The 26662-nt window shown below is 40.7% G+C and overlaps 3 protein-coding genes and 1 long non-coding RNA gene across 6 annotated transcripts in view; 3 read left to right on the top strand and 1 right to left on the bottom strand.

Annotated features, from left to right (window-relative positions):
• Window positions 1–8162, top strand: part of LOC147214715 (ras-associating and dilute domain-containing protein-like) — a 26751-nt gene extending 18589 nt beyond the window's left edge. Inside the window, exons 11-18 of the mRNA XM_086140788.1 lie at window positions 657–912; window positions 3677–3849; window positions 4219–4363; window positions 4646–4833; window positions 5300–5684; window positions 5761–5987; window positions 7826–7965; window positions 8035–8162. Coding sequence (XP_085996914.1) covers window positions 657–912; window positions 3677–3849; window positions 4219–4363; window positions 4646–4833; window positions 5300–5684; window positions 5761–5987; window positions 7826–7965; window positions 8035–8128 — 1608 coding nt within the window. The 3' untranslated portion in view covers window positions 8129–8162. The remainder of the gene's footprint in view (window positions 1–656; window positions 913–3676; window positions 3850–4218; window positions 4364–4645; window positions 4834–5299; window positions 5685–5760; window positions 5988–7825; window positions 7966–8034) is intronic.
• LOC147214716 (uncharacterized) lies at window positions 8087–14905 on the bottom strand. Of its 2 annotated transcripts, none has more exons than XR_015104311.1 (3): window positions 14864–14905; window positions 12396–12461; window positions 8087–8217 (listed from the first exon to the last, which is right to left on the bottom strand). It is a non-coding gene; the product is annotated as an uncharacterized LOC147214716 (long non-coding RNA). The 2 variants fall into 2 exon arrangements; XR_015104310.1 differs by lacking the exon at window positions 14864–14905 and adding an exon at window positions 13489–13566.
• LOC147214717 (sulfotransferase 2B1-like) lies at window positions 14787–20294 on the top strand. Of its 2 annotated transcripts, XR_015104309.1 has the most exons (7): window positions 14788–14938; window positions 16608–16819; window positions 17014–17140; window positions 17223–17317; window positions 17629–17809; window positions 18198–19256; window positions 20030–20294. XR_015104309.1 is itself a non-coding variant. In XM_086140789.1 (6 exons), exons 1-6 carry the CDS (start codon window positions 14800–14802, stop codon window positions 18305–18307), a joined length of 864 nt encoding a protein of 287 aa, XP_085996915.1. In that variant the 5' UTR covers window positions 14787–14799; the 3' UTR covers window positions 18308–19680. The 2 variants fall into 2 exon arrangements, 1 of the variants encoding a protein (XP_085996915.1); XM_086140789.1 differs by lacking the exon at window positions 20030–20294 and having other exon boundaries at window positions 14787–14938; window positions 18198–19680.
• Window positions 20295–20889: 595 nt separating this feature from the next.
• Window positions 20890–24938, top strand: LOC147214718 (sulfotransferase 2B1-like). Its single transcript, XM_086140697.1, has 6 exons — window positions 20890–21147; window positions 22254–22462; window positions 22644–22770; window positions 22863–22957; window positions 23068–23248; window positions 24829–24938. The coding sequence occupies exons 1-6, from the start codon at window positions 20931–20933 to the stop codon at window positions 24936–24938; spliced, it is 939 nt and encodes a 312-aa protein (XP_085996823.1). The 5' UTR covers window positions 20890–20930.
• The last annotated feature ends 1724 nt before the right edge of the window (window positions 24939–26662 follow it).

The following is a 26662-nucleotide window of genomic DNA, read 5'->3' on the forward strand; positions in this document are numbered from 1 at the left end:
GCTCGGCCATTTCCATTGTCTCATGTGTGATGGGAGCTGCGGCCGCTGACTTACATTCTGCTCCTCGCTCTCAGTCTGCCGGGGGGCTTTACTGTAAATGTAAGCCGATCTCCTCGGGGCGGATTCCTTCAGAACTCTACACTCAGCAGTCCCGCTGCAGCGCCGTGCCAAGCCCACGCGGGCCATATTCAGCGCTCGAGGAATGCGGATCTACAGCTGGGGTCGCCTTCTGAAGCTCGGGGGTGGGGTACTCGGGGGTTGGGGGGGGGGTGAGATCGAGGGGAAAGGGGATGTCTGTGCACAATTAGGCCGAACAAAGCTATCATTGTGCGGGCGCGGTCTGAGGAGCAGCGAGGACCTTCGGTTCAGAAGAGCGGAAATGTTGCGAACGCTAATTTCTGCTGATTCGTCTAGTTTCGTCCGTCTAATCTTACAGCGGCTGAGCTGTGGTGTGAAAAGCAGAGAGGCCGGTCGACATGGGTGGTCCTAGTCTGGGTTAGGTGGTTACGTGTTTTAGTTTAGCGCAGTGATCGGAACATCCAATGCACAACATTTACTTTTCCGACCGCAAATTGACCCGCGGGAATTGTTAAGCATCGCCAGCCTCACGTGGACGTTTTGGTCACACTCACACGGAGCCGCTTCTGTCCCGCCAGGTCTTGTACCCCATCCTGCCGGGCCTTCTGGACTGCAACCCATTCAGGGTGAGTCCCGACCCGCAGGGGACGGAGAGCGGTCACGGCGCTGGCGGCCTGCGGGTTCCCGTTGAAATCCAGCAGGTCGTGGAGGTCCTGACCGACACCCAGAGGCTCCTGTCGGCTTGCGAGCTCCACCCGGAGATTTCCTCTCAGCTCCTCACCTACTTGTTCTACTTCATCAATGCATCACTCTTCAACTCACTCATGGAAAGAGGTACTGGGGAAAACACGCGCGCAACACACTGTACTTTCACTCACGAGTGGTCGGAAGAGGGCGCTTTAATTGGAAACCAAAATGCAACAATGTGTATTTGAATTTCATTATACATATAGCGTATTTTACATTGATCATCTCATTGGATTGGATCTTTTAAAATGTTCATTTCAACACAAATCTGAGTTGAATGCTGTCAGAATAGGCTGCACAAAGATGCTAATTCAGTTTAACAAACTCATGACCACGTACACTTAAAACAACTCTATTCCACCTCTTGTTGGGACTTAAGAAGACACTGGATGTATAGAGAATGAAAAGAGTACTTTTAGTGACTAGTTGAAAATATTTGTCCATCTTGTTTTGTTGAACAATTGTAAAAATAATGTTTTTTTTTATTTTCATTTCATCTGCAATTTTTTCGAACCTCAAACCTAATGGGTAACAATGCACATATTTGAAACAAGTACCATTAAAGAATAAATTCAACAAGCTATATACAAATGTCAATAAATGACAATTCATTTTCAAACTTTAGACACATTTTGCCAAGATTCCCTCAGCTCACTTCAACTTCCCTCTTTGGGTTTCACTACAAAAGTCTGAATAAAGCTTTCAGCAGGAGCGATGCAGAGCCAATGGTTAAACAGCTAACCATGTATATGATACCTACACCTCAATGTCTGAGAGGGGCTTAAAAAGAAGGAAAGTCTGGGAGTCTTCAAGCCTGCCTTGTTTTGTCTGGCCAGGGAATCTGGTTGTTTTTTTTTTGTTTTTTTTCACTCCTCGGGTAGAGTCTGTATAGAGCAAACGAAGGCGGGTGCGACCGAAACCACCGTACCGAGATCCATTAGAGGCAGTGGTCCCGGTCCAGTCCTCGCAGGAATTCTGGCTCGGTTTGTTTGTGGCGAGAATGCGAGCTGAACTTTGTCAAGCTAGGATGAGTTCTCGCTGCACATTCAAATATCGACGGCGATAATTCACAGCAATATTCTGTGCGTTGCCCATTCCCATATCTAATCAGTGAGCTGAGAAACTGCGCCCTCTGTCCGATCCCATTCGGAAAGCAAAACCCAAACGAACAAGGGAGTTTGGTTTTTGCCTGCAGTTTAAACACAACCTCTGGCCTTTCTTTCCATCCCATGTGTTCAAGTACCCGCTGAGAAACCTAAAAATGACCGAACATTTCAGCTAAAATGTCCCAGAGTCACTTAGACGCAGGGAAAACACTTCGCTGGGCGTTGAATTGGTGTACTGCTCCGTTTTAAAACAAATGAATCACCAGGGAACCCACAAATTCGGTGGGTTCCACCAAATTTCCGCCTTTTACCTTTTAGAGGACATATACAGGCTCTTACAGAAAGCATTAGCACTTTCAAGAGAGATTCAAGGATCCTTCCCGCCTGACAAGGTCACCCAAACAAGACAGAAGAGACGACAGGTGATTTGTGATGGTCCGCTGATCATGGAACTTTCTCCATGAAACATACTTTTTTTTTAATCTAACGTTGCCCACAAATCAGAAGACTTTGAAAAAGATTTTGGAAAACTGTCATCTCCCACCAACTCACATCTAAAAACATGTTTTCAGTCGCACCCTAGTTTCAGACTGAGATTTGACCAAGAACATGAATCTTACAGGGTCACTATTTACAAGACTGCAACTAGATTCTTTTAGCATTTTTTTCCCCACTGTGCAATGTTTTATTTGCAGCGCCTCTGCTACTGTAGACGTCACCATCCGCTCCTCTTTCTGGTCATTACATATTGATCAGGACATCCTTCGCTCTTCCTATTCTTCCATACCGCCAACAAATACCATCTCTACCTCCAATACCCCTCTGGTGATTGTTTGTCCACCAGGTTGTTGATTGTACTATGTCACCATTAAGACCGAAAGACTTGTGATAATATCAAACACGTTTGATTTTGTCGTAAGCCCGAGACTCGGAAAAGAATGATCTAAATAGGCTTAGATCACCGCCTTTTCCCTCATGATCAAGATGACGGGAGCGCAGTACGACTCTAGCAAAACTCCTAAAATTTCCTTCTGACTTTCAGTTTTTAAACTGCGACCGTGAAAATCCGTTGGTGTGAGCTCACTATTGAAGTGCTAATGGACATTCAAATGAAAACTAAACATTGAATTGACATTCCCAGATGAGATATTTGATAGCCTCTCCACATATTTTTGAAACTTGGGTTTTTCCAATAGACAAACCAGTTTGCCATAAAACATCAAAGTTCGAAGCTGGTAGACAAATATTTATTTGTAGAAGCTTTGAGAAGGTATAAATGAATATATGGCGGTTTGAAACATCAGTGTGTCTGGCAAAGATAGAACACAAACAACGGAGACCAGACTATCGCAGCTGCCTTTCGTCCCCAATTTCGAGGGAATATGTCAATCAGTGCGACAGCAGGCAAACATCAAGACCAGGGAATTAAATCCCTGAATAAGTCCTTTGACCCTTGATGTGCCGTGAAATGAGCCGGGTAATTCATTTGTCGTCAATGAAGGTAATTTCACGGACCGCGCAAACAAACCCCAGTGCACCTTCCTGCCTCTTTGATGAATGGGGTGTTAGATTTATTTGATTAAGTTGCAAACCGGGTAATAAATGATTTCCCCGTCATGGGCAGGGGTTAGTTCCTCATAAATCACAGTGAATTATTCCACTATTTTACCGCTAATCTTGATGGCTGTTTAGTTAATGATCAGATAACCGATCTCCTCAATGGCTTCCTCCTGACGTGCACGCAGGCTCCGAGCCGGGTTTCTACCACTGGTCCAGAGGCGTTCGCCTCAGGGCCAATCTGGATTTGCTTCTGGACTGGGCCCACGCCGCCGGACTGGGAGAGCTGGCGTTGGAGCACACACACACGCTCTCATCGGCAATCAATCTGCTGGCTACGCCCAAAAAGAATTTACTGCAGGTGAACCCCCACCCAACACACACACACACACACACACACACACACACACACAGGGTGAGGTTTATCCAACTATAAATAAACCCCTGGGTTGAGTATCATGTCGTACCACCCAAACTTCTAGCTCATTTGCAAAAGTACCGTTTTTTTGTTTGAAGGTAGAGCACTTCTCCCATTACATGGAGTTGGGGTGTAACTTTAAAAGTACCGTGAGGAGCAATAGGGCCAATCACCAGTGCGAGGATGGTGTATGTGGGCAACGTTTGGCCAGGTCTTAAAATGCCATTTCCGAGCTGTCGTTGCAATTTAAGGTTAGGTAGTCCATAATGCGCATTTGTGTCCGCGCATGTGTGTGTGTCTGTTTGTGTGTAGACATCCTGGGCTTCCTTGCGATGCGACTACCCGGCCTTGAGTCCGGCTCAGCTGAACCACCTGCTGAGTCTCTACAGTCCGGCGTCCCCCTGCAGACAAACCTGGACTCCGACTAGTCCTGATCAGTCGGACGCACTCAGAACCGGTGAGAGCGGGACGTTCACAAGTAGGAGGATACAATGTCAACAATGTTATTAATTGTTTTCTTAGCTAGCTTTGGCCCGGTGGAATAACAGCTAACGGGCTAACAGATCTAAAGGTCTGCCATTTATCATAATAAGCTGACCAATAGGGGGTGACTTTGAAGATATCCATCCTCGACTGTCATAGGGATTGTAGTAAAAAGAAGAGAACTGAAAAAGTAAATGTTTTTCCCGTGGTACATATGGTAAAGATATTCGATCGAGCATCTCCCTTCCGTCCTCAGCCGACATCCTGGAGAGTTTCGATACCCATCATCCTCTGGTGCTGCCGGATGGGGATTATCAGTTCCAGCTGAGGAGGCCGGTGACAGATCCGGCTCTGAGGGAGCAGCTCGACAGGCTCAAGGACTTCGTCCTCTCTGAAATCTCTAACCTCCGGTCCAGAGGGCAAGAGGCCTCTGAGGATCCCCAGGTAGCAAAAGTGCCACATTTTTGTTTTTATACAATAAAACCAAAAAGATATAGATTCACTCTCATTTATACTTTAAACTCTTAGTGCAATTTCTCTTTTGGAGTCACTGTTAACTTTCTATTATTAGCAAACAGCACAATATTAATGAATTCAATTTAAAACACATGTTTTAGGGTTTTCATTTTAATAGCATTGAGGTTAGAAGTAATAACATTGTTATGACAATGAATGTAGACAAATATGTGTTGTTACCCACTACAAATAAGTGAATGATGGAATGCAATATTTATGAATTATTATTATTGAGGATATGAAGGTAGTTGGGATGAGAGAGGAGGATACAGAGAATAGGGTTAGATGGAGAAAGTTGATTCGCCGTGGCGACCCCTGAAGGGAAAAGCCGAAAGGAGAAGAAGATTATTATTGAATAATTGTTTTATTGTTTTTTTTGGTTTTTGTTAAACAGAAACAGGCCTTAATTTGTCAAAAGGGCGCTCCGGATGCGTCTCCTCTACAACACCACCCACCACCATCCATTTCTTCTCCTGCTTCATCTCCGTCCCCCTCATCGCCACCCCCGCCCTCCTCTTCCACCCAGTACCTGGACGACTTCGGCTCCTGCGGCGCCCTCATATTGTCCCAGAAGCTCCGCTCTCTGGAACTCCAGACAAAAGAGATGGAGTGCGGCGAGTTGAGGAGGTCAGCGCTCGACCCCTCCTGTCTCCTAACGCCGCCAAACACCCCACACATCATACACCCCGGTGATTTGGCAAAGGAAGAGCCGGACTTGTGGATGAAAGCTGACAGCGAGACGCCTCCTTGGTCTTCTAGCCTCGAGGCACATGATGAAGGTATGGCAGTACATCACTGTCCAAAGACGTCTCCAGCGGTATAATAAAATAAGCCCCCTTTGGTTTTTGTCTGCAGGGGGATTGATGTTTGAATGTCTGGCCGCGCTGAAAGCGGACCATTTAAAATCCGACTGCGTCAACATGAAGAGAATAGTTGAGCTGATAGAGGAAGAGGAAGAGGAAGAGGAAGAGGTGGAGGTCCGAGAGGCGAACGACCGGTGTGACGACTTTCACGACGAGGTCTTTAGTTTGGAGCTGCAGCGAGGTGAAAAAGGAATCGGCCTGGCTCTAGTCGACACGAGGGTAAGACAAACTGGATCTAATGTCAAATTTTAAAGGAGGAGACGACCGACTTTCACTCAAACAACAATCCGAACCACAAACAAGGCCCTAAAAGTCATTGAATTATTTATTGTTGTATTTATCCAACTAATTCTTTTTTCTGTCAGAGTGACTCAAACTATCTTGAGAGGAAACACATGGGTTTTCTCGCATCCAATTTTTTATTTTGAACGTGTGCGAACGCGTGCCTGAGTGTGATCCCAGGAATATGTCGCTAATGTTCCAAATCCCCCGTGAAATTCTTCAGATCCACATGTTCCCCAAATGCAGTGCGTTGATACATGTGTTATGCACATGTTGATAACAGGGCTTTATGTGTATTATATATCCTGAATTAAGGCCCACTCTTTTTCAAGTTATAAATGTTTTTTTTTTACAAAAGTATAGATAACCCATTTCTGACTTAAAAACGTACATATATTTCAAATTTTTGAGTAAAAAATACATTTTACCTTTTGATTTAAAAATATATGTATAGTTGTTTATCTATTTATTTACGATATATTTTACCGCAAACAGATGTGAAAAAATAGATGAATATTGGCCTTTATTCAGTTACCATTTGTGTAAAGATAATTAAAAAGTCATTTGAAGTATTTGCTTTGAGTGTTTAATAGTTGTAAACATCTTGTATAAAATTAGTCTCATTAGATTCACACAATTGACATTTAAATTACACTGCCAGAGCTAAGACCTGGATCTGCAGGCCACACCGCTTGAACGGAGCGTTTTCCTGCATATGTGGCTAATTAGCTTAGCATTCCTCTGGACCAAGAGTCTGTGAAGCTTTGCCATGTATAGCAAGTCATCCTGTGCACGGAGTGGGAATATGCAACACGTGTCGGTGTTTTTCATTCTCTCAGATAACACAAGGCTGTGTCACTGATGGTTGCTTTGTGAATTGCACGCACACACACGGCCACATACGTGCACAAGTGCAAAACCAACCTCCCCTACATGATGTTGTTATACACTGATAATAACAAAGGCTGTTTGATATACAAGCTTGTGTGTCTGCTATGAATCAATGCGTTACTTTTGATTTCGCTTTATACTTGGTGGCTTCATCAATCAATCATTTGTATCAGAATTAATAATCCAATTAATCCTGTGATTCAAAATGGAAAAATGACACATACATTATAATTTCAATTACACATAAGAATCATTATCATCAAATACTTATCAATCCTTTTTTTTCCACTGTAAAAGAGTGAAATTTACAATGATAAACAAGCAAATGGGATTGAGAGTTTAACACAAGTTTAAAAAAATGTATATCAACTGAATATAAAGATATGTAAGATGTGTTTATGTACATGTATTTGTACACATATATGCATAATACAGACTGTATATACATGCATGTAAACACAATTGCATACAGTATCTATCTATCTATCTATCTATCTATCTATCTATCTATCTATCTATCTATCTATCTATCTATCTATACATGTGCATTTACATAGTTTTATTCTATGCATGCTCACAATCCATCCCATAACACTGGGAGGCAAATTTTCTTGTGACTAGTTTCACATGACATGTGTTTTTATTGAAGTACCGGAGGTGGTGGGTTACAGGATAATTTTTTTACGTTACTTTTTTACTGGGATTGGATTACAAGTACAGATGACATCATTGATTACATAACATGAGGTCCCCCAGGCAACATTTATACAAATTTCTAATAAGGCAATAAATACTACTTTTGGATGATGTAAAGATGCTGAATTGCAGGTTTGTGTAAAATTGCCGATTCGCACCATCCCTCACACGCCGATCTCACATTCCAGGACACGTCTCTGAGCGTGAAAGGCATCTTCATCAGCGCGGTGGTCCCGGACTCGCCGGCCGCCCGCTGCGAGAAGCTGCTCCCGGGAGACAGGATCCTGGCTGTGAATGGGGTCAGCGTGCTGGGACTGGATTGCCAGAGGTAAAACACCCAAAGACGTCAGGAGTCTTTTCAAAGAGTTCAGAGCTCATCTGTCCTCGTCCTTTGCAGCGGGAAGGAGCTGATCCAGTCGTCCGGGGACCGACTGAGGCTGCTGGTGGCTCGGTCCGACTGGATGGCCGAGGCCATACGGGCTGAATGCTGACAGACTGTTTCTCCTCCTACCTTGGACTCTTGATGCAATTGAAGATGAGCATTATCTCCCATTACATCTGCAGATTCAAGGAGGCGGTTCTGGAGAAAGAAAACTGCACAACATAAAGAGCTAGCTCTAGCTTTGTCCGCAACCACACGCCGTCCTATCGAAATCCAGTTATCACAAGTGTTGTGTTGAAATTAACCTCGGAAGAGGTTAAATTTCATGCGATGGAACTACAACAAAGCAACCGTGCGGTGAAAAGGGAACTAAAAACTATCTTCAACCTAACGAAACAGTAATAATTAGGTTACCACTGAATCGCTGCAAATGATCAAATTATTTGGGCAAATATCAGACACTGACTGTTTTGAGATTTGGTATGAAGTGTACTTTGGTCTTTTTTTTTTTTTTGAGTAAAACAACTTGTATTTATCATAATTGATAAAAGTTTAATTAAATCATATAAATGCCGTTTCAATGAGATTTAGCTTAGCTTAGTTCAGCTTAGCTTAGCTTAGCCTAACTTAGCTTAGCTTTCCAAAACTGGACTAGGAGGACTGAGAGTCGGTGGATCCATCAGTTCTTCAGTTGATCAAGCCATCATGTGCACAGGGTCAACAGCTTTTTCAAATTGTCCCCGTTTTAGGGGTTTGAAGTGTGGATTGTCAAACAGGCAGCAGAATATATTCGTTTTAAAATGAAAACCCATTAGTGTAGATGCAACTTTACTCAACCATAGCTTTATTTACATTGTAGTAACATGTTACTAAATATTAATTACTGTGTTTTATATTGCCTCTCAGTGAATAAAGCATTTGGATTTGAAACAGTGATGTCCTCCTCAAATGTTCTCCCCCCCCCCCGACGGTCATTCTCTGGACATCACTCGTCAGCCCTGCAGCCCAGCCTTCATTTCAAGCGGTGCGCTTGAACTCCTAAGTCTGGGGCAGATGACACTTGTCCAGAGACCAACTGTTTCCATTCAACCGCCGCATAAACCGCGACTGAAAGGACCACAGGAGAGGGAGACCGCATCCACTGACAGACAGGAGAGGAGTGGGCCGAGCCAGCCGCAGGCCTGCAGACCCCGCTGGATCCACAAAAAAGGGCTTCTTTTAAAAACCTCTACTTTGACGAAAAGCTCTTTTTTTAGTACTACTTAGAATTTATTGCTCTTGCAATAAAAAAAAAAGAAAAAAAAATTAAAATCCTTTCTGATTTCCTCCGGGTTCTCCGGTTTCCTCCCACAGTTCCAAAAACATGCAGCAGGTTAATTGGAAGAAAATTGAAGAAAAAATGCCCCGAACATTGAAGAAAAAAATGCCCCGAATGAGTGAGTGAGTGAATTACTGTCTGACTGTCTTTTTAAAACAGATGTCCCATTCTGGCCATCCGTTTTAAAAAGGAGGACCATCGCCCGGTCTGTCAGTCCACCGGCAAGGTCCCCGATGTCCACGCAGTGCTGCAGAGGCATGTCAGCCAAAACAGCCCTACAAAATCCAGAGCCTTGAGGAACCCAAGGCGAACCTCATCCAACCCCGGGGCCCTGCAACTGGAGAACATTTTAACTCCTTCAGCAACTTTAGCCCAGGAAAAATAGGTGTGTCTGCTCCAGAGTCCCCCTGGCGTTTTGACAGGATTGAGGAGCTCTCGGAAGTATTCCGTCCACCCATCTACGTCTTGAGTTGAGGTCAGCGGCGCCCCGCTCCCACTGTATCCCATGTTGACGGAGCACTGCTTCCCCTACCGGTGGACCGGTATTTCCTCGAAGCTCACCAGAAATCGTTCTCCATGGTCTCCCCAAACTCCTCCCACGCCCGAGTTTTTGCCGCATGTCGCTTGGCCTGCCAGTAACTGTCAGCTGCCTCTGCAGTGCCACAGGCCAGAAAGGCCTGATAGGACCCCTTCTATAGTTTGAAGCATCCCTCACCGCTGGGGTCCACCAGCGGGTTTGAGGGTTGCCGCCCTAGCAACGGAAGCGCAGAAAATGGCCCAGTCGGACTCAGTGTCCCCCAACTCCTACAGAACATGGTTGTAGTTCCGCCGGACGTAGAAACTCCTTCTGACAGGGGACTCTGCCAGACGTTCCCAGTAGACCCTCACGTTACATTTGGGTCTGCCAGCTCTGACCGGAGGCATCCTCCCCCACCTTCGGTGCCAGCTCACCACCAGGTGGTGATCAGTTGACAGCTCCCCTTCACCTTAGTGTCCGGGAAATACGGCCGCAAGTCCGATGATACGACCATAAGGCCGATCAAAGAACTGCAGCCTAAGGTTGGTGCCAAGTGCACATATGGACACCTTTATGCCTGAACATGGTGTTTGTTATGGACAATCCGTGATGAGCACAGAAGTCCATTAACGAAACACCTCTCGGGTTCAAATCGGGGGGGGGCGGGGGTTCCTTCCAAACACGCACTTCCAAGTCATACTGTCATTACCCAAATAACCTCAGAAGTCTCCTTGCAGAACGAGGGAGTCCCCCGGTAGGAGCGCTCTCTTGCAGCCCCTCCAGGGACCCCAAGACGGGTGGGTAAACTGAACTGCTCTGAGCCATCATTAACTCATCGCATATCAAAGTATCATTCACTCACTCATTTAGAGTCCCCAATTGATCAGACCATTTTTGTATGAATTTGCGAGACTTGAATCTGAATTTATAACGTTTCTCATGACTTTTAACAGACCTATCACTTTATGGCGCAAGGGGCTAACCAGGCAATCGGGAGCAACTTGGTGTTCAGTGACCAAGGACACTTCGACAAATAGAGCGTGCAGACGGAAGAAGTCAAGCTGATGCTGGGTTGGGGTGTCACACTCCTCTCAGGTGTGATATGGTTGCCATCTCCCAGTTTGTATTTCTTTAATTTATAATGATTCCCGGCGCCGGAGAACCAAAGGAGGGCCTCAACAACACAAAGAATGCCAAGAAAATGAGTCGATCTCCGTGACCTCACGGTTGCATAATCACAGGGAGCAGCTCCGAACCGCCGGAGTGCTTCATCACAGGGTGACTCACTAGTTTTTTCCTCCTCTTTCTTATCCCTCTTTTTTTATGGATTCGGAATTCGAATAGTTTAAACTCAACTGTAGGCAGACGAAGGGTGTGGTCAAAGGTCGAACTGGCGTAGTTAACACTGCCAGCGCGGCGACTGTATTCCTCTTCGCCGGCCCGGCCCGCCACAACAAAAAGGACAAAGCATTCTCGCGCGTTTTCTTGTGCGTCTAAATTCTTTTTCAAGATCAGATTTTCCAGGAGTCTAACCACAAGTCTTCCTTCAGGCTAAGCTCCTAATCTTATTTCATGTTTTTTTTTTCACTTTATACAGTACAACCTCTTTTTTTTTCTTTAATTCGGAACAACGTTTTCTCTTTATTGCCTTGCTCGTGTATGTTTTGCTTCAACGGTACGAGCGTTTAAATCCTCCAGCGGCGTCCTTTCCACTCAGCTGCACTGAAGCGATGATGAGCGACCGGAGATGATAGTTTCTTAACTGGTTCCAGACCCAAAGAGTGACCATTAAACGCCACTCTTCCAGGGAATCGTTTTTTTCCAGTGGCTCTTTTTTTGCCGCTGGCGTCCCATGTTGCAGAATGAGACCTCGGTCAGCTGATTGATTTCTAGATTTGATGGTTGTGATCAGCTGATCATCGATCGGGCAATTTGGAGGGACTCACATCCACAGATATTGTGCTTGGGGGTCGGCCCGCCTGTCACAGGCGTTTAAACGCGAGCTAATCACTGAGCTGGACTCCGTAGGTATAATTTAAATACTGGGTTGTTACAATGTTGAGATTTTTATTTTCATTATTTTTTTTTTCTGCTGTGCAATTTTCCAAAAAGGAAAATCAAACTCAACATCTTTCCAAGCATGGAAGGAAAGCCGGTGGTTAAACCGGTAAGAAAATCAGCAAGAAAATGACGACGAAATAAACCAAAATTTAAAAATAACAAAGAAGTGAATGCGCAAATTCTCAAAGTCAAGGATCTTTTTCGTGCATTCCTTATTGCCAATATTCAATTTCATTGATTTAGATTGATAATATTCAAATGACGACATTAAATGAATCATCATTGCCATTTGTTAAGTAATCCTGTCTGATTGGTTGAAACTTGGCCATCCGTCTTTTTGAAGTTGAGTGACTGGTTGGACCAGATCTGGATGGGATGCAGGCCAGATGTGGACCAGATGTGGCCGTTCAAGGTCGTTCAAGGCCAAAATGAACAACATTGGAGTAAAACATTCACCCTCTTGTTTGAATATATATTTACCCTCCTGTGTGATCATCCCAGAAGCCTCGGCTGTTTTCTTAATTCATGATTCCCTCAGCTTGAGGACTGGAAGAGAAAACAAAATTGGACATATATGTATTTTTTTCCAAATGGCAAAGCTACAGCGTAAACACTTCCCATGTCTGCTCCTGGTCTTCTACCCCACCAAGTGGTCACAACGAGCATAACAGCATGGCCTTGAAATGACACTCCTGATAGGAAAACTGAATTTAGTTTATTTATTTCTCAATATACTGAGATTAAATCATTGACAAACCTCACAGCTAACACGTTCATATAAACAGCTGCATGGGCAAAGTTAAAACAAAACAACTCAGATATTGTTTAAGATTCAAAATGTCAGTCAGGTTTGTCAAATTTGAGTTTGCCGATAAAAAAGGCAACTTTTCTGAAATCAAATGACAAAAATGGATACTCCTCTGCTTCCTCCTCAGCTAGAGTCCAGCCGCCTGCTTGGACAGCTTAGCACAGTAAAGGACAGCTTGCAGAATCAGAATCAGCTTTATTGAGTGCAAAGACTGTTTAAGAAATGAGGTGATGATGCACATGAGTGTAGAAATGGGCTGGTTAGACAAATATAGTGATGATCCAGTACAGATGTGAAATTTGTAAAGGTATGTGAGGTGCCGTGGGGATGTATTGAGAATAGGTTGCGCCCGGGATTGTGATGGGTCAGCAGACAACTCCAAAATAGATAAAATTTGCTTTTTCATATAATAAATATTGAGAATCAAAACTCAAATTAATGGAGCAACTAGCTAAAAAGTAAAAAAAAAAAAAAAAGAATATTTATGTCAATAATCGTCTTCCATATTCAAGATTATGGAGATCTTTACGAGATGATTTGTTTACATGCATGGCAAATCTGTCGACAATGGCATTTTTTCTTTGCTCTCCTCAGTGAATGCCAAACAGTATCAATCTAAGTATAACATAGTAATGTACAGTAAAACGCCATTTTCAAGGGCGCCATGGGGAAAGATTCGTACAGAAATGTAAAGAAGCAGTAACAGTGTTTTCAATTTTATGCCCCACTTTCAGAGCTTCTGTCCTCCGGTCAGGCTATTTTTACCTGCTCAGACCTGCATAGCTGTATTTGTGTTTCACTTGAAGAATCATCCAGAGAATGTTGCTGCCGACATCTCCTCCTAGTAGAACATGTCTGATCTGTAACTGTCTCTGCATGCAAACTGCAACATTGTGACCCAAATGAAATTGTTTGGGTTCTCAGTGTCTTTAAGCCTTAATGCCCTGATTATAAGCCTGTGGTAACTGATAACTGTGTTTGGCATTTGCATTTAATTCAAATGTGAAATATAACATAAATAAATACATAGACAAATAAATGCATGTTACTGGAGGAGTTGATGAGTTTCTACTGACTTCTGCGGAATGAATGATTCCATATTGTTTTGATATTGATAAATTCTAAAAGGAAAAACTTTTTAGAAATACATAAGAATTCAATGGAAAATAAATGAATAAATATAACGGCAAGATTTATGAATGTGCATTTTACAGCTTTTCCCCTTTGTTCTGAAACATTATTTAGTAAATTCCAATTTTAAACAGAACTGTAAGAACATTTGCATCACCATGTTTGATCTCCATGATGGCAGACGATATTCCAAACATGTAGTATATGAATAATAATACTGGTAATAAAAATGATAATGATAAAACAATCAACAGAAATAATAATCACTGTGATACTACTACTACTGCTACTACAACTTCTTACAATTATTATTATTATAGTATAGCATTATAGTATACTATTATTATTATTATTATTATTATTATTGAATATATAACTAAATTATGATATGAAGAAGTTGGTGTGAGTGAGGAGGATGTAGAGAATAGGGTTAGATGGAGAAAGTTGATTCGCTGTGGCGACCCCTGAAGGGAAAAACCAAAGGAAGAACATAACTAAATAATAATAACAGTGATTATATTTAATAAATAATATTAAATAATATACTACAAATAATACTACAAATAATGATTTTTATCACTATCAATTATAACGATAAATATTGTTAATAATAATACTGTAATAATACTAATAATAATAATACAAATACTACTACCACTAATAATAATAATCATAATAATTATTAGTATTATGATTATGATTAAAAAATAACTAAATAACTAAATCAAATTAACGATAATAATAATAACAACAATAATAACAATGATGATGGTGATTGTTATTATCATAACGATAGTCTTATTATATAACTATATATAAGATATATAAATATTATCAGCGTGTCCAACAGGGCAACAGGGCCGCTGATTGGCTAAAACCCGACACGCCCATCGAAGTAAAAAACTTCAATCTCCAGATTCGCACTCCGAGGTCAGATTTGTGGCGATGTCGGAGAAGGAGTTGTACATGGTGCACAAGGGCATCTATCTGCCCACTCAAATCCACTCACCTGAGAGCCTGAGACTGTTCGAGAAGTTTTCCTTTCGCCCGGATGATGTCATCATAGTGACCTTTCCAAAGTCCGGTGAGTCTCAAATCTTTTAAACCCTATGTTTTGTAACTGCTTTCTAAACAGAGCAGAAAGCAAGCAAGCATGCAAGAAAGAAAGAGGTGCAAAAAAGTGTAAAAATTCCTGATTTCACAAATGAAACATCAGATCTCTGAGTGTGTGGATGTGCATGGATATCAGGAAATGTAAGGTTTCTATCTAACATTACACAGCACTTAATGTTGGGGTGTATTTGAAGTAGTATCAGTAGACTTTGTCAAAGTCTACTTTGATACATCATCACAACCAAAAGGTACAATTTAAATGCCTTGAACATCAGATTTTCCAGCAGGTGTTGTTTTTATCGCAGCAGGACCTGCAGTATTTCTGCAAAAATCATCTATTGTTTGGTTCATCAACAAAGAGTTTCGTCCAAGTTATATATATATATAAGTTATGTGTATATATATATATATATATATAACTTGGACTAAACTCTCTTAGCCTCTTTGTATGTATATATGCCTCTTTGTGTATATATATGCCTCTTTGTGTATATATATATATATATATATATACACAAAGAGGCTTCTTGTCGAAAGTGGGAATGGCGGAATATAAAAACTCATTTCGGGATTTTTCACAGGGAGTGCTTGAAGAGTTCCTCCCTGGTTTAGGTGTAGCCACCAAGTAAACTATTTAAAAAAGAATGAAGCACCTCTTTTAACAGAATCTTGAACTAGCTGAAGGGAATGTTCAACATTTATTACAAATACTTAGCACCAGTGCCAGTGCTACATGTCTTCATAGAGACATATTGTTATTATCTTATAATGAAGTGATACTTAACAGTAGACCACCACCATCAGCCAGTAGCAGGAGTTTAACTTGAAAAACGAAGTTTTTAAGACATCTGGTCTTAAGCGTGATCAATACTACACTTGAAGCAGACACTTAAGTGTGCAGGCGTGGCGCAGGATGAAGCAATTCTGAAATACCAACTGGGTGAGACCTCTTTGCCCTTTAGCAAGTTAAGGCTAAATGCAAAGCACTCACCTCCTGGCAGGAAAATCATATATATAAATTGCGCTGGTGCAAAAAAGGACATAAATATATTTTTAAAATATATAGAAAGAGTTATTGACTTTCCAGAAACAACTAAATTGATGTTGATTAATTGTTGAAACTGGAATGATTGATTGAAATACATACATATGCTTATATGTATACATATATACATATATATATATGCATATGTATGCATATAATACAATATGTGTGTGTGTATGTGTGTATATATATATATATATACATATATATTTATATATATATATGTGTGTGCATGTATATATATATATATATATATATATATATATATATATATATATATATACATATATAGGCAGGATATTCTATCTATCTATCTATCTATCTATCTATCTATCTATCTATCTATCTATCTATCTATCTATCTATCTATCTATCTATCTATCTATCTAGGTCGTCAGCTTAATTCCGTGGATGACAAGCAAAAAATTCAAGTGCTCTTGAATAATAATATTACAAATTGAATAACTGAATACATTGTCCTACAGCCATCATTGTCAATTTATCAGTAGTTCAGCCTCTGAAAAGAGCAATCAAATAAGAAATCAACAAGATTGATTGTTAGATGAGGGAAAACACAATTATGTTCTCCCCTCAGGGACAACATGGATGCAGGAGATCCTCCCTCTGATCGTGAGCGGCGGTGATCCAACTGCTGTCGAGACCCTTCCCAACTGGGATCGTGTTCCCTGGCTGGAGGAGGTTCAGATTGTCAAGATCAATGTGGAGGACAGGCCGTCTCCGCGCCTGTTTGTGACACACTTCCATTACAACATGATGCCTCCATCCTTTTTCGAAGTCAGGCCAAAAGTAAGTTTGACCTAGGTAAGCCCTCAAAGTCAACACAAATATATTAGTAGGTCATCACTGGTTTATTTGCTGGATCAGAGTATTGTTAACCCACTGCATGGGGTGATATTCAAGTTGCCCTACACTAAAAAATATTTTTTCTGACTTTGTACAATACTCTTGTTAAATAAAAATAACACACATCATCACTCCAGGTCATCGTTGTTATGAGGAACCCCAAGGATGTCTTCACTTCGTCCTTTCACTATCATAACATGGCGTCCTTCCTGGTCAACCCCGGCTCGCAAAGCCAGTTCCTCCAGAAGTTCCTCAGTGGAAAAGGTTAATTTTTACACTTAATAATATTATAATGCACTTGACTGTATTTTACCAATGGGACCGGTGGACATTCTCTCCATTCCAGTAATGTTCGGCTCGTGGTTCGATCATGTGAAGGGCTGGCTGAATGCTGATGGAAAAGAGAGAATATTCTACATCTCCTATGAAGAAATGATAACGGTAAGGATCAGATAAACACTTGAATGCTGCAATTAGCACCTGATATACTTAAGCTAATTTCCTTCCTTTTTAACATAGACGCTCTGGGTTTAACAGATGCTATTGAATATTGTGTGAATAATAACATCTGGAGCTGCTTCAGAGAAATGTTGAAATACAACATTATTACAGGTCATGTTCCAGAAAGATGAAATCAAATTCTAGCAATTTCCAAGACGTTCCGGATAGGAAGGGTCATAATTCATATTTGTTCTGAATGATCTTCCCTTTTTGTCATAACTTTATATATGAGATGTGTCTCTGTGATCCAGGACCTGAAGGATGTGGTTGGCAGAATCGCTGAATTCCTGGAGAAACCTCTAAATAACGAAGTGAAAGCGGAGATAGCTGACCGATGTTTGTTCAAGAACATGAAGAAGAACAACATGTCCAACTACTCTCAAGTACCCAATGAATTCATGGACCAGACCAAATCTCAATTCCTCAGGAAAGGTTTGTTAGACTTACGCTGCATTTCATGCATTTCAGGATATCCATGCACACTTTCGAACTGTGCATAAAAAAGTGTAATTATTTTGAAAAATAACACATTAATTCAAAACTTCAAAATATGAAAAAGGTTATTTCCGCTACTATATTAGTGACTTGTTTGATTCCTCAAAGGTCAGGAAAGATGTTACATTTATCAGCAAAAATCTTCACATGAATCAAAAACATGTCACAGAATTTTTTATCATGTTTTTTGGAAAGGAGGAATTTGATATCCATTTACAGCACATTGAACTGTGTGTCTATACATGCCTTATAACAAGTCAGCAAGTTTTACAAGTGCATTTTTATAAATAAAGAGATATCAAATATGCTGGTTTTTATTCCTCAGGAGTCACCGGAGACTGGAAAAACCTCCTGACGGTGGCAGAGTCGGAGTACTTTGATCGCGTCTGCAAAGACAAACTGAAAGGCGTCGAGTATAAATTTCCATGGGATTAAAAAATTAATAATTTTACTGCACTGAGATGGATTCAACCAGTGGAACCAGTTGTTGAAAGATTCATCTCAACGCTTGAGATGAGTTCAACTCAGTGTTTGCTTCCATTTTAATCATGTACGCAATCGGATCACGCAAGTTGTTTTGGAAAAGCAAATGCTGTTTTGTTTGTGGACTGCATGTTAGAGGATCTCTATTTGTGCCAGACATATATTGCCTTTTAGAGCTATTTTCATGTTACAACTGTTGATGTTTTCAAAGCTCAGACTGACAGCTCTGCTAGATTACTGTCAAAGTCAGGTAAACATTGATCAAGTGTTGTTGATTAAATGGGGCAAGATGAATCAGTAGTCAGTCTTTTTAAAATTTTCCACCATAGCTTGTCAATCGGATGACTTTATAAAAATAAAATTTAAAATCATTAGAATCTATTCTTGGGATTTAGAGGAACATTCTCCTGTCCAAATGAATACATCACCCATGAAGGAGAAGGCCAGACATACTGAACCCTCTCCAGTTTTCAAGTTCTGTGAAAAAACAAGGACGGTATAATACTAACACGACAACATCTGAATAAAGTGTGTAATCCTTTGGAACTGATGCCCTGGAAGTTTGTACAAGTTGTACCTATAAACATTTATATTTTTTATAAATGAATGCTTCTTCCTGCAGTTTGATGATATGATGAGAAAGCCACAATAAAACACATAGTGATTGTAATTAAAACTAATAATATGCAGAGCGTAATTGCAATTATTTATATGACTTTTGTGCTTTTAGTCTTCTATCTGGTGCAACAAAAAAGAAGGCAGATCTTCACTGCAGGTCATTGTTGTCATGAGGAACCCCAAAGATGTTTTATATCATAAGTCTAATATCATCAAATATTGAATGTCCTGGTGGACCCCGGCCCACACAACCACTTCCTCTGGAAGTTCTTGCAAGGAAAAGGTTGCACTATGTCATTGATAGATTGAGTAATAAATGTCATAATAATAATAGTATTAGAACTGTTTTACAGTATTTTACCAATGTGAACATTTTACTTTCTCTCCTTTTCTGTTGTGTTTGGCTTGTGGTTTGATCATGTAAAGTGCTGGCTGAATGCTGATGGAAAAGAGAGAATATTTTATATTTCCTCTGAAGAAATTATAATAGTGAGGGTCAAAGTACAGTATGCTGAAAATTGAGGCGGATGTGAGGACAAAATGAATTCCAAACAATGGTCCAAAATCTTTTTCAAGTCAGTGATGTTTTCCAGGGGGAGAATTAAGTAGAAATTTGATTTTGGCTGACTACAGCATGTTGTATTTCAAGCATGATAATACTGAAGATTTTCTGCTTTAAAAAGATAAATAAATACTACATAGGTGAATACTTTTTATCTTTAATGTGTTGGACAGTCACAATGAAGAACAAATTAACCCCTCTAGTAACCTTTTTTGTGAATGGATGGATGGAGTCTAAGCATGTCAAATACAATACAATATACAATAAGTTGTCATAAATCCATATTACTGTTGTCAGTGTCTGTGAAACATTGACTCTTCATCACTGTCGAGTCCAGGGATCTTTAATTTAAGAAGCAGCCGATTATTGTCACCTTCTCACTTGGAGAGGCCAAGTGGCATAGAATTGTTCCGATCAATTGGTGTGTGAGTGGGGGGGGGGGGTATTCGGTGATAAAATAACATTTATGAATATTCTCTTCTTCTCTGATTCAGGACCTGATGGAATTGGTGGGCAGAATGGCTCATGTTGGAGGACCAACACGTACAACTACTCTCAAGTACCCGATGAATTCATGGACCAGACCAAATCTGAATTCCTCAAGAAAAGTTTATCAGTCTTACACTGCATTTCATGCATTTCAGGATATCCATGCACACTTTCAAACTGCCTAAAAAAACATAATTGTTTAAAAAAAAATAACCCATTCATTCAAAACTTCAAATAAAAAAATGGTTATTCTCACTACTTTATTGGTGACTTCTTTGATTCCTCCAAGGTCAGGGAAGATGTTCCATTTATCAGCAAAAATCTTTACATGAATCAAAAACATGGCATGGAATTTTTATCATGTTTTTGGAAAGGAGGGATTTTTATATCCAATTACAGCACATTGAACTGTTTGTATATACATGCCTTATAACAAGTCAGCAACTTTCACAAGTGCATTTTTATAAATAAAGACATATCAAACATGCTGGTTTTTATTCCTCAGGAGTCATCAGAGACTGGAAAACCTCGCGACGGTGGCAGAGTCGGCTTACTTTGATAGCGTCTGCAAAGACAAACTGAAAGGCGTCGAGTATAAATTTCCGTGGGATCAAAAAATAATCCTTTTACTCCACTGAGATGGATTCAAACAGTGGAACCAGTTGTTGAGATATTCAGCTGAAATCTCTCTATGTAAGTGTGATTAAGAGTCCTGAATCTTCTCGTAGTAAACATAAGCTACTAAAGTTCATATTATACATTACTCATTGTACTTGAATTCTTTGCCTGATGGTTCATCCAAAACAACTCACAGTGGAGATGCCAGGGATTGACACGTCCACATTCATTGGTGGATAAACTGTTTGTTCCTGCCTGCATCAGTTATCCCTCCTGCCTTGTAGTAAAATGATTAAGCAAACAGAAGGGACGCAACCTTTATGTACAGGACGGATGCAGCTGATTTTGGCAGTGCAGCAGGTCACAATGACTGAGGCAGAGCTGTACCAGGTCTTCAAGGGCATCTACTTGCCATCTCATCTTTACACTCAGGAGAGGCTGAAAGCATTCGAGACCTTTTCCTTTCGCCCAGACGACATTATCATTGCTACGTATCCAAAATCAGGTGAGACTTCGATGCATTTTTCCAGCAGCTTTTTAAACCCGCATTTGTGTCTAAAAAGCTATCCCCTTTCCTGTCTGTATTAAAAAAGGAGTTTATTATACATCGTGAAAATTATTGCAACATTCAGAGCCTTTTCTTTTTTAAATCAAAAGCCTTTGAAACAAAATAGGTTGACTATCAGACAACAAGGGTTTTATTTTCATGGACTGAACACAGACTGATCATAAAGTAGCACACAAGCGACAGTGACACTGCTCGAAACAGTAACATCCTTATTGATTATTTACTGGTTACCTGTTTTAAATTGCTTTTTTTTTTTACAAAGTACATTTTCGAATATGTGTAATTACTTCAAGAATACTTCTTTGAAGCAATGGTACCTTTATTTGAGCAAATACAGGCATTACCAATTATTATAATGCAGTAAATTATTTGATGGTTTAAGTGTATATGCAGTTCATCTTATGTTAATGACCTGGACCGGAATTAAACCGGTTGGTTAATGCTAGCTCACCTGCAGGGATGAGGGCAAAGTCTGGCGGTGCAACAGTTACATATTACTCATTAAACTACATGTATAAAAAGAGTACTACAGATGCGTAGATGTGTCAGGAAGAGGAGAGATGAGAGAGTTGCTACACCACTGTGCTACTGAGAAAGATATTAAACATAATAAAATGCATGTGAAAAAATACATTTAGTACCCAAAATGTCGGCATTACTGGAAAGTGACAATGACATTTGTTTCTTCAAGCAGCTTCACCTTGAAGAGCAGTAATCTGCATCTGAATGTCAGAAAGAAAAAGAAAGTTTAATGTTTTTTTTCTCAAATCTTGACTTTTTTAAAAACTCAAGTATAAGTATACCAAGAAATATTATGAGAAGGTGAGTTATGACTCCAGAAGTGAGGAAGAAACAGCTCCTTCTGCGTGTTGCTTTTGATGGTTGCACTACCTTTGCAGCGCTGGGAGCCTCCAAAAATGTATTTATAACCACTGAAATTTTAAAATGACTATCTCATTTCCTTCTATGATTGAATGCCCCCATCAACCCATCGGCCAACGCACCGTCACCCCCTCCTCTGCATGTCACTGGAAACCATTAAGGTACGTCATGGATGCAGGAGATCATCCCTCTGATCGTGAGTGGAGGAGATCCAGCTTCTGTGGAGACCCTTCCCAACTGGAGTCGTGTTCCCTGGCTGGAGGCTCAGGACCCCGAGATGGAGCTCGATGCCAGGCCGTCTCCACGCATGTTTGCTACACACGTCCATTACAACATGATGCCCCCATCCTTTTATGAAGTCAGGCCTAAGGTAAGTTTGGAAAAAAGACAGATCATGAATTAACATTAATATGTAATTACACCCCATGGGCTGAAGCTAATGATATGCAGCAACTGCGAGTTTTTCATCGTATTCAACTGACTTACCTCGATTGCAATGCTTTTAGTCTTCTCTCTGGGGCAACGAAAAATAAGCTTGATCTTTCTTTCAGGTCATTTTTGTGATGAGGAACCCCAAGGATGTTTTTGTATCATCCTTCTACTATCATCAGATGGCCCAGTTCCTGGTGGACCCCGGCCCACATAGCCAGTTCCTCCAGAAATTCCTGGAAGGAAAAGGTTGAACCTTTTCTTTAATACTTTGAGTAATAATATTATCATGGTATTTATTGTATTTTACCACTGTGTACATCACATTCTCTCCATCCCAGTTCAGTATGGTTCGTGGTTCAATCACACTAAGAGTTGGCTGAATGCTGATGGAAAAGAGAGAATACTTTTCATTTCCTATGAAGAACTGTCAACGGTGAGGGTCAAATAAACAGTCCCATCTTTCAGCTCCATCATTTCAGCAATGATTATTTATGTTTTAATCGTAAAAGTAATAAATCTGAGAGAGGTTCCTCTGTTGTTTAGGACCTGCAAAATTCAGTGGGCAAAATCGCTCAGTTCTTGGAGAAACATCTGGCTGATGAGGTGAAAGCGGAGATAGCAGATCGATGCTTGTTCAAGAACATGAAGAAGAACAACATGTCCAATTACTCTCGAATCAAAAGTACGTGCATGGACCTGAAAAAGTCTGAATTCCTCAGGAAAGGTTAGTTTTTTTTGCACATATTCTGCTCTTGACTCATTTATTTACAAGAGAAGAAAATATGTTGTTGCATGTGATATATATGTATGTAAAATATGTTGTTGTATGTTCTGTGTTTTCAAGTTTGAAACACATTTGAACTGTGTCTAAGAAAAAATTATATTTTATTAATCCCCATGGGGAAATTCGTTATCTGCAATTAACCCATCACGGATGAACCATGAGCAGCAGGCTTGCCGTCCACCGTTAGGGGTTCGGTGTCTTGATCAACAACACTTCTACAAACCGGGAATGTGAGTCTCTAGAAGTCTCTAGAGTCTCTAGAATAGAGTCTCTAGAAGAGACTCTACATCTCTGTAGAGACAACTCCACAAACCTGTCCACCACACTCCTGCACTGAGCCTTCCGGCATCACTGATCCAGCCCATGGTGGCGGAGAACTTCTGCAGGTGGCAGGACTGTCAACAGAAGCTGAAGTCAGAGGTGTAGAGTGTGAACAGGAAGGGAGCCAGGACTGTCCCCTGTGGTGCCCCTGTGCTGCTCGTGTGAGACAGTCTTCTGCATCCTCACATACTGTAGCCGGCCTGTGAGGTAGTCAGTAAAGATACCCAGTCGGTGTTAAATCCTGGCCCATGGCAGAAGTAGAAGCCACTTATATCAAGACAAGGAAGCTCCAAATGATGTATATGGAGAGTTGTACCCTCTGTCCATTGTCCTGCGGTTGTACATTAAGAGGAAAGCAGGATGCTGTGAACTGGTGAGCATCAGAGCCACTGTCCAGGAAGAGACAGAAAACCTCTGGGAGTACATCAGGAAAACGATGACGACTCACTGAGTGAATGCCTCAAGCAGCAGAGGCCCAGTAAGGATGAGCCAGAAGTGGCTTTCACGGACAGACAAGCCCCTGTACGCCATGTGAGATTGATAGCTTAAATGAGGGGCTGACATTACCAAAACATTCCCGTGGCTTCAATTGGGCTGGGCTGGCAGATGGGATCGAAGCATTTATCATTGCCATACGGGAGCTAGCCTTGAACACATAATCAGTCTACCACTTTGGTCTACCACAAAACAGCTGTGAGTAAGATACTGGCAAGAAAGGCATACATGTAGCATAATTGTTTCAACCCAGCGATCGGGATCGTCCACAGGAGCATCTGTGCTGAGCGTTGGATGAAAGTCCAAGGAAAGTCAAAGGATCAAGGGGGAAGATGCGTCCAAAGGCGATCAAGCACGACCAAAGCAAGATCCTTTGGGACGTCCAGTTTCAGATGTACTAAATGGTGATAGCGAAGCCAACTGTTGGTGGATGTATCCCAAGTGACATGAGATCAGGAACAAAGTGAACAAGAAGCTGGAGAAATACCTCAAGGAGGTGTCGAAGTCCTGAAGAGCACAATTCTGCACAGCCACCTTAATGGGGCGAGAATAGGATTTTCTTCCTGATGCTGTTACGGAAAACTCAATGACTGTGTCCACAATGGACAGTTGTTTGTCAGGAAATATGTTAAATGTAACATAGCATTTAGGAATTTGGTGGTCTGAATTTAATGGTTAAAAAGGTGATATGTTTTATTTTTCAGGAATCACTGGAGACTGGAAAAACCTCCTTACTGCTGCAGAGTCTGAGCACTTTGATACCGTCTACAAGGAGGAACTGAAAGATGTAGAGTATCAGTTTCCTTGGGATTAAAACAATTGGTTTACTGAACACTTCACATTTGATTACTGTTATTTTTACAGTGTGTGTGTGTGTGTGTGTGTGTGTGTGTTTATTATAACCTAGTGTGTTCTGGGAAATAAATTGATTTTCTATGGGGCTCATTGCAATACCTGCACCACATTGGCATAAGTTGCCTTTGGCAGGTAGTACAATCTTCATTTGTTAAATCGCTTAAATTCCATATTCATGGTGAAGAAAATCATGCCTGTTGTACAAAAATTGCAACAGATGAAATCCGATTGGACTTTGAACATGCTGTATACATCAGAACAACTCCTTATCTATGGGTAAAGAAAATAGTCCAACTTGTTGAATTCCTTGTTACTAAATAAGCGACTGATGATGTATCAGTCACTCAGGTAAACTGAATATCAAATAAAAGTCCTTGGTTGTCACAGGTCCACCGAGTCCCAGAAAGATCAGTCGCTTGTGGTGTTTTATGACCAAGGACTCAGAACAGTCTACCATTAATAAGTTAAAAAACCTTAATAAGTTCAGAGACATCTGAAAGAGAGCCAGAGGAAAGAACTGGACCTTCCTTGACTTTATTTATTTTTATATCTTTGTATATTCTGTAACTTATTCGGAGAGACAAAGTAACGACTGCGTTCATTCATTCATTCATTCATTCACAAACAGATCACTGGCCAGTTGCCAGATCTAACGTTTGAACTAAACATTGGCAACCAGGTCAACAGTCAGGCTCATCTGATCTTTATGTCAACGGTCAACCTCTAAACCTATGAAATGGACTATAAATGGACTATAAATTTATTCATTCATAAGTGTTTCAACATATCCTGAACACAAAGCTGGACTGCCCACCTGTCAATCACTGGCCCACATATAGAGACATATAACTATTCACTTGCATTCACACCAATGCATAAATATGAGTTTTAATCAATTCCCACTGATTGGAAATGTATAATACAGATATGCATATAATAAATACTGTATGAAGGAACATTTATTGACATAAAACTCAATGACTGTTTACCAGACCCTTGATCAGTAATCTTGTAGAGCTGCCGGCTGGTCCGACCTCTATCGGATTAAAACACCAGCAGTTATTACAAGCCAATAGTAATATAAGGCCATGAGAGTCTTGCACAAAAAGAGATCAACAAACCAAACATGATCACCCCAAATGCGTGACAGAAATGGAAATGATCACAAAATTAAATTTTCAAGCTCTGAGGTAAATCTCTCTCATTAATTTCATTCCACTTGTTTGTCATCTTGGTGCAATAAAAGGACTACTTTTTAATCCCATGGAAATTTATACACGACTCCTCCCAATTTGTCTTTGCAGATGGTATCCAAGTACTAAGACTTTCAAGTCCTGACTCCTGAAACCCAACACACAAGTTATGTTTGCCCTATTTCTAATATGCATTTGTGAAATGGGTGACATGCTGGTTTGGTGTAAGGCATGTATAGACACCCAATTCACTGTGCTGTGTTGAAAAATCTAATTCATCCTTTCTTAAAAAGACATTAAAAAATTCAATCACATGTTAAAGATTAATGTCAGGATTTAGTTTAATGTCATGAGTGTATGGAGTGTTTTTTGTTTGTTCGCTTGCTTTTTATATTTACACTTTTTTTGCTTAGTTTGAAAGTGCGCTTGAATATTTGGAATTACAAGTACAAGTCAAACAAAACTTTTCTAAGGAATTCAGACTTTGTCA

This window comes from Fistularia commersonii, chromosome 33 (assembly GCF_037954325.1).
Source record: "Fistularia commersonii isolate RoL2024-O1a breed Wild chromosome 33, RoL_Fcom_v1.0, whole genome shotgun sequence".
In the NCBI taxonomy this organism is placed as follows: Eukaryota; Metazoa; Chordata; class Actinopteri; order Syngnathiformes; family Fistulariidae; genus Fistularia; species Fistularia commersonii.

Bases quoted from the DNA above. Each gene is read 5' to 3' on its own strand.
- LOC147214718 (XM_086140697.1), top strand. From the start codon at position 20,931: ATGATTAAGCAAACAGAAGGGACGCAACCTTTATGTACAGGACGGATG. The intron at 22,958-23,067 runs GTGAGGGTCAAA...TCTGTTGTTTAG, and splicing joins CCTATGAAGAACTGTCAACG to GACCTGCAAAATTCAGTGGG. The intron at 23,249-24,828 runs GTTAGTTTTTTT...TTTATTTTTCAG, and splicing joins GTCTGAATTCCTCAGGAAAG to GAATCACTGGAGACTGGAAA.
- LOC147214717 (XM_086140789.1), top strand. From the start codon at position 14,800: ATGTCGGAGAAGGAGTTGTACATGGTGCACAAGGGCATCTATCTGCCC. The intron at 16,820-17,013 runs GTAAGTTTGACC...TCATCACTCCAG, and splicing joins TTTTCGAAGTCAGGCCAAAA to GTCATCGTTGTTATGAGGAA. The intron at 17,318-17,628 runs GTAAGGATCAGA...TCTGTGATCCAG, and splicing joins CCTATGAAGAAATGATAACG to GACCTGAAGGATGTGGTTGG.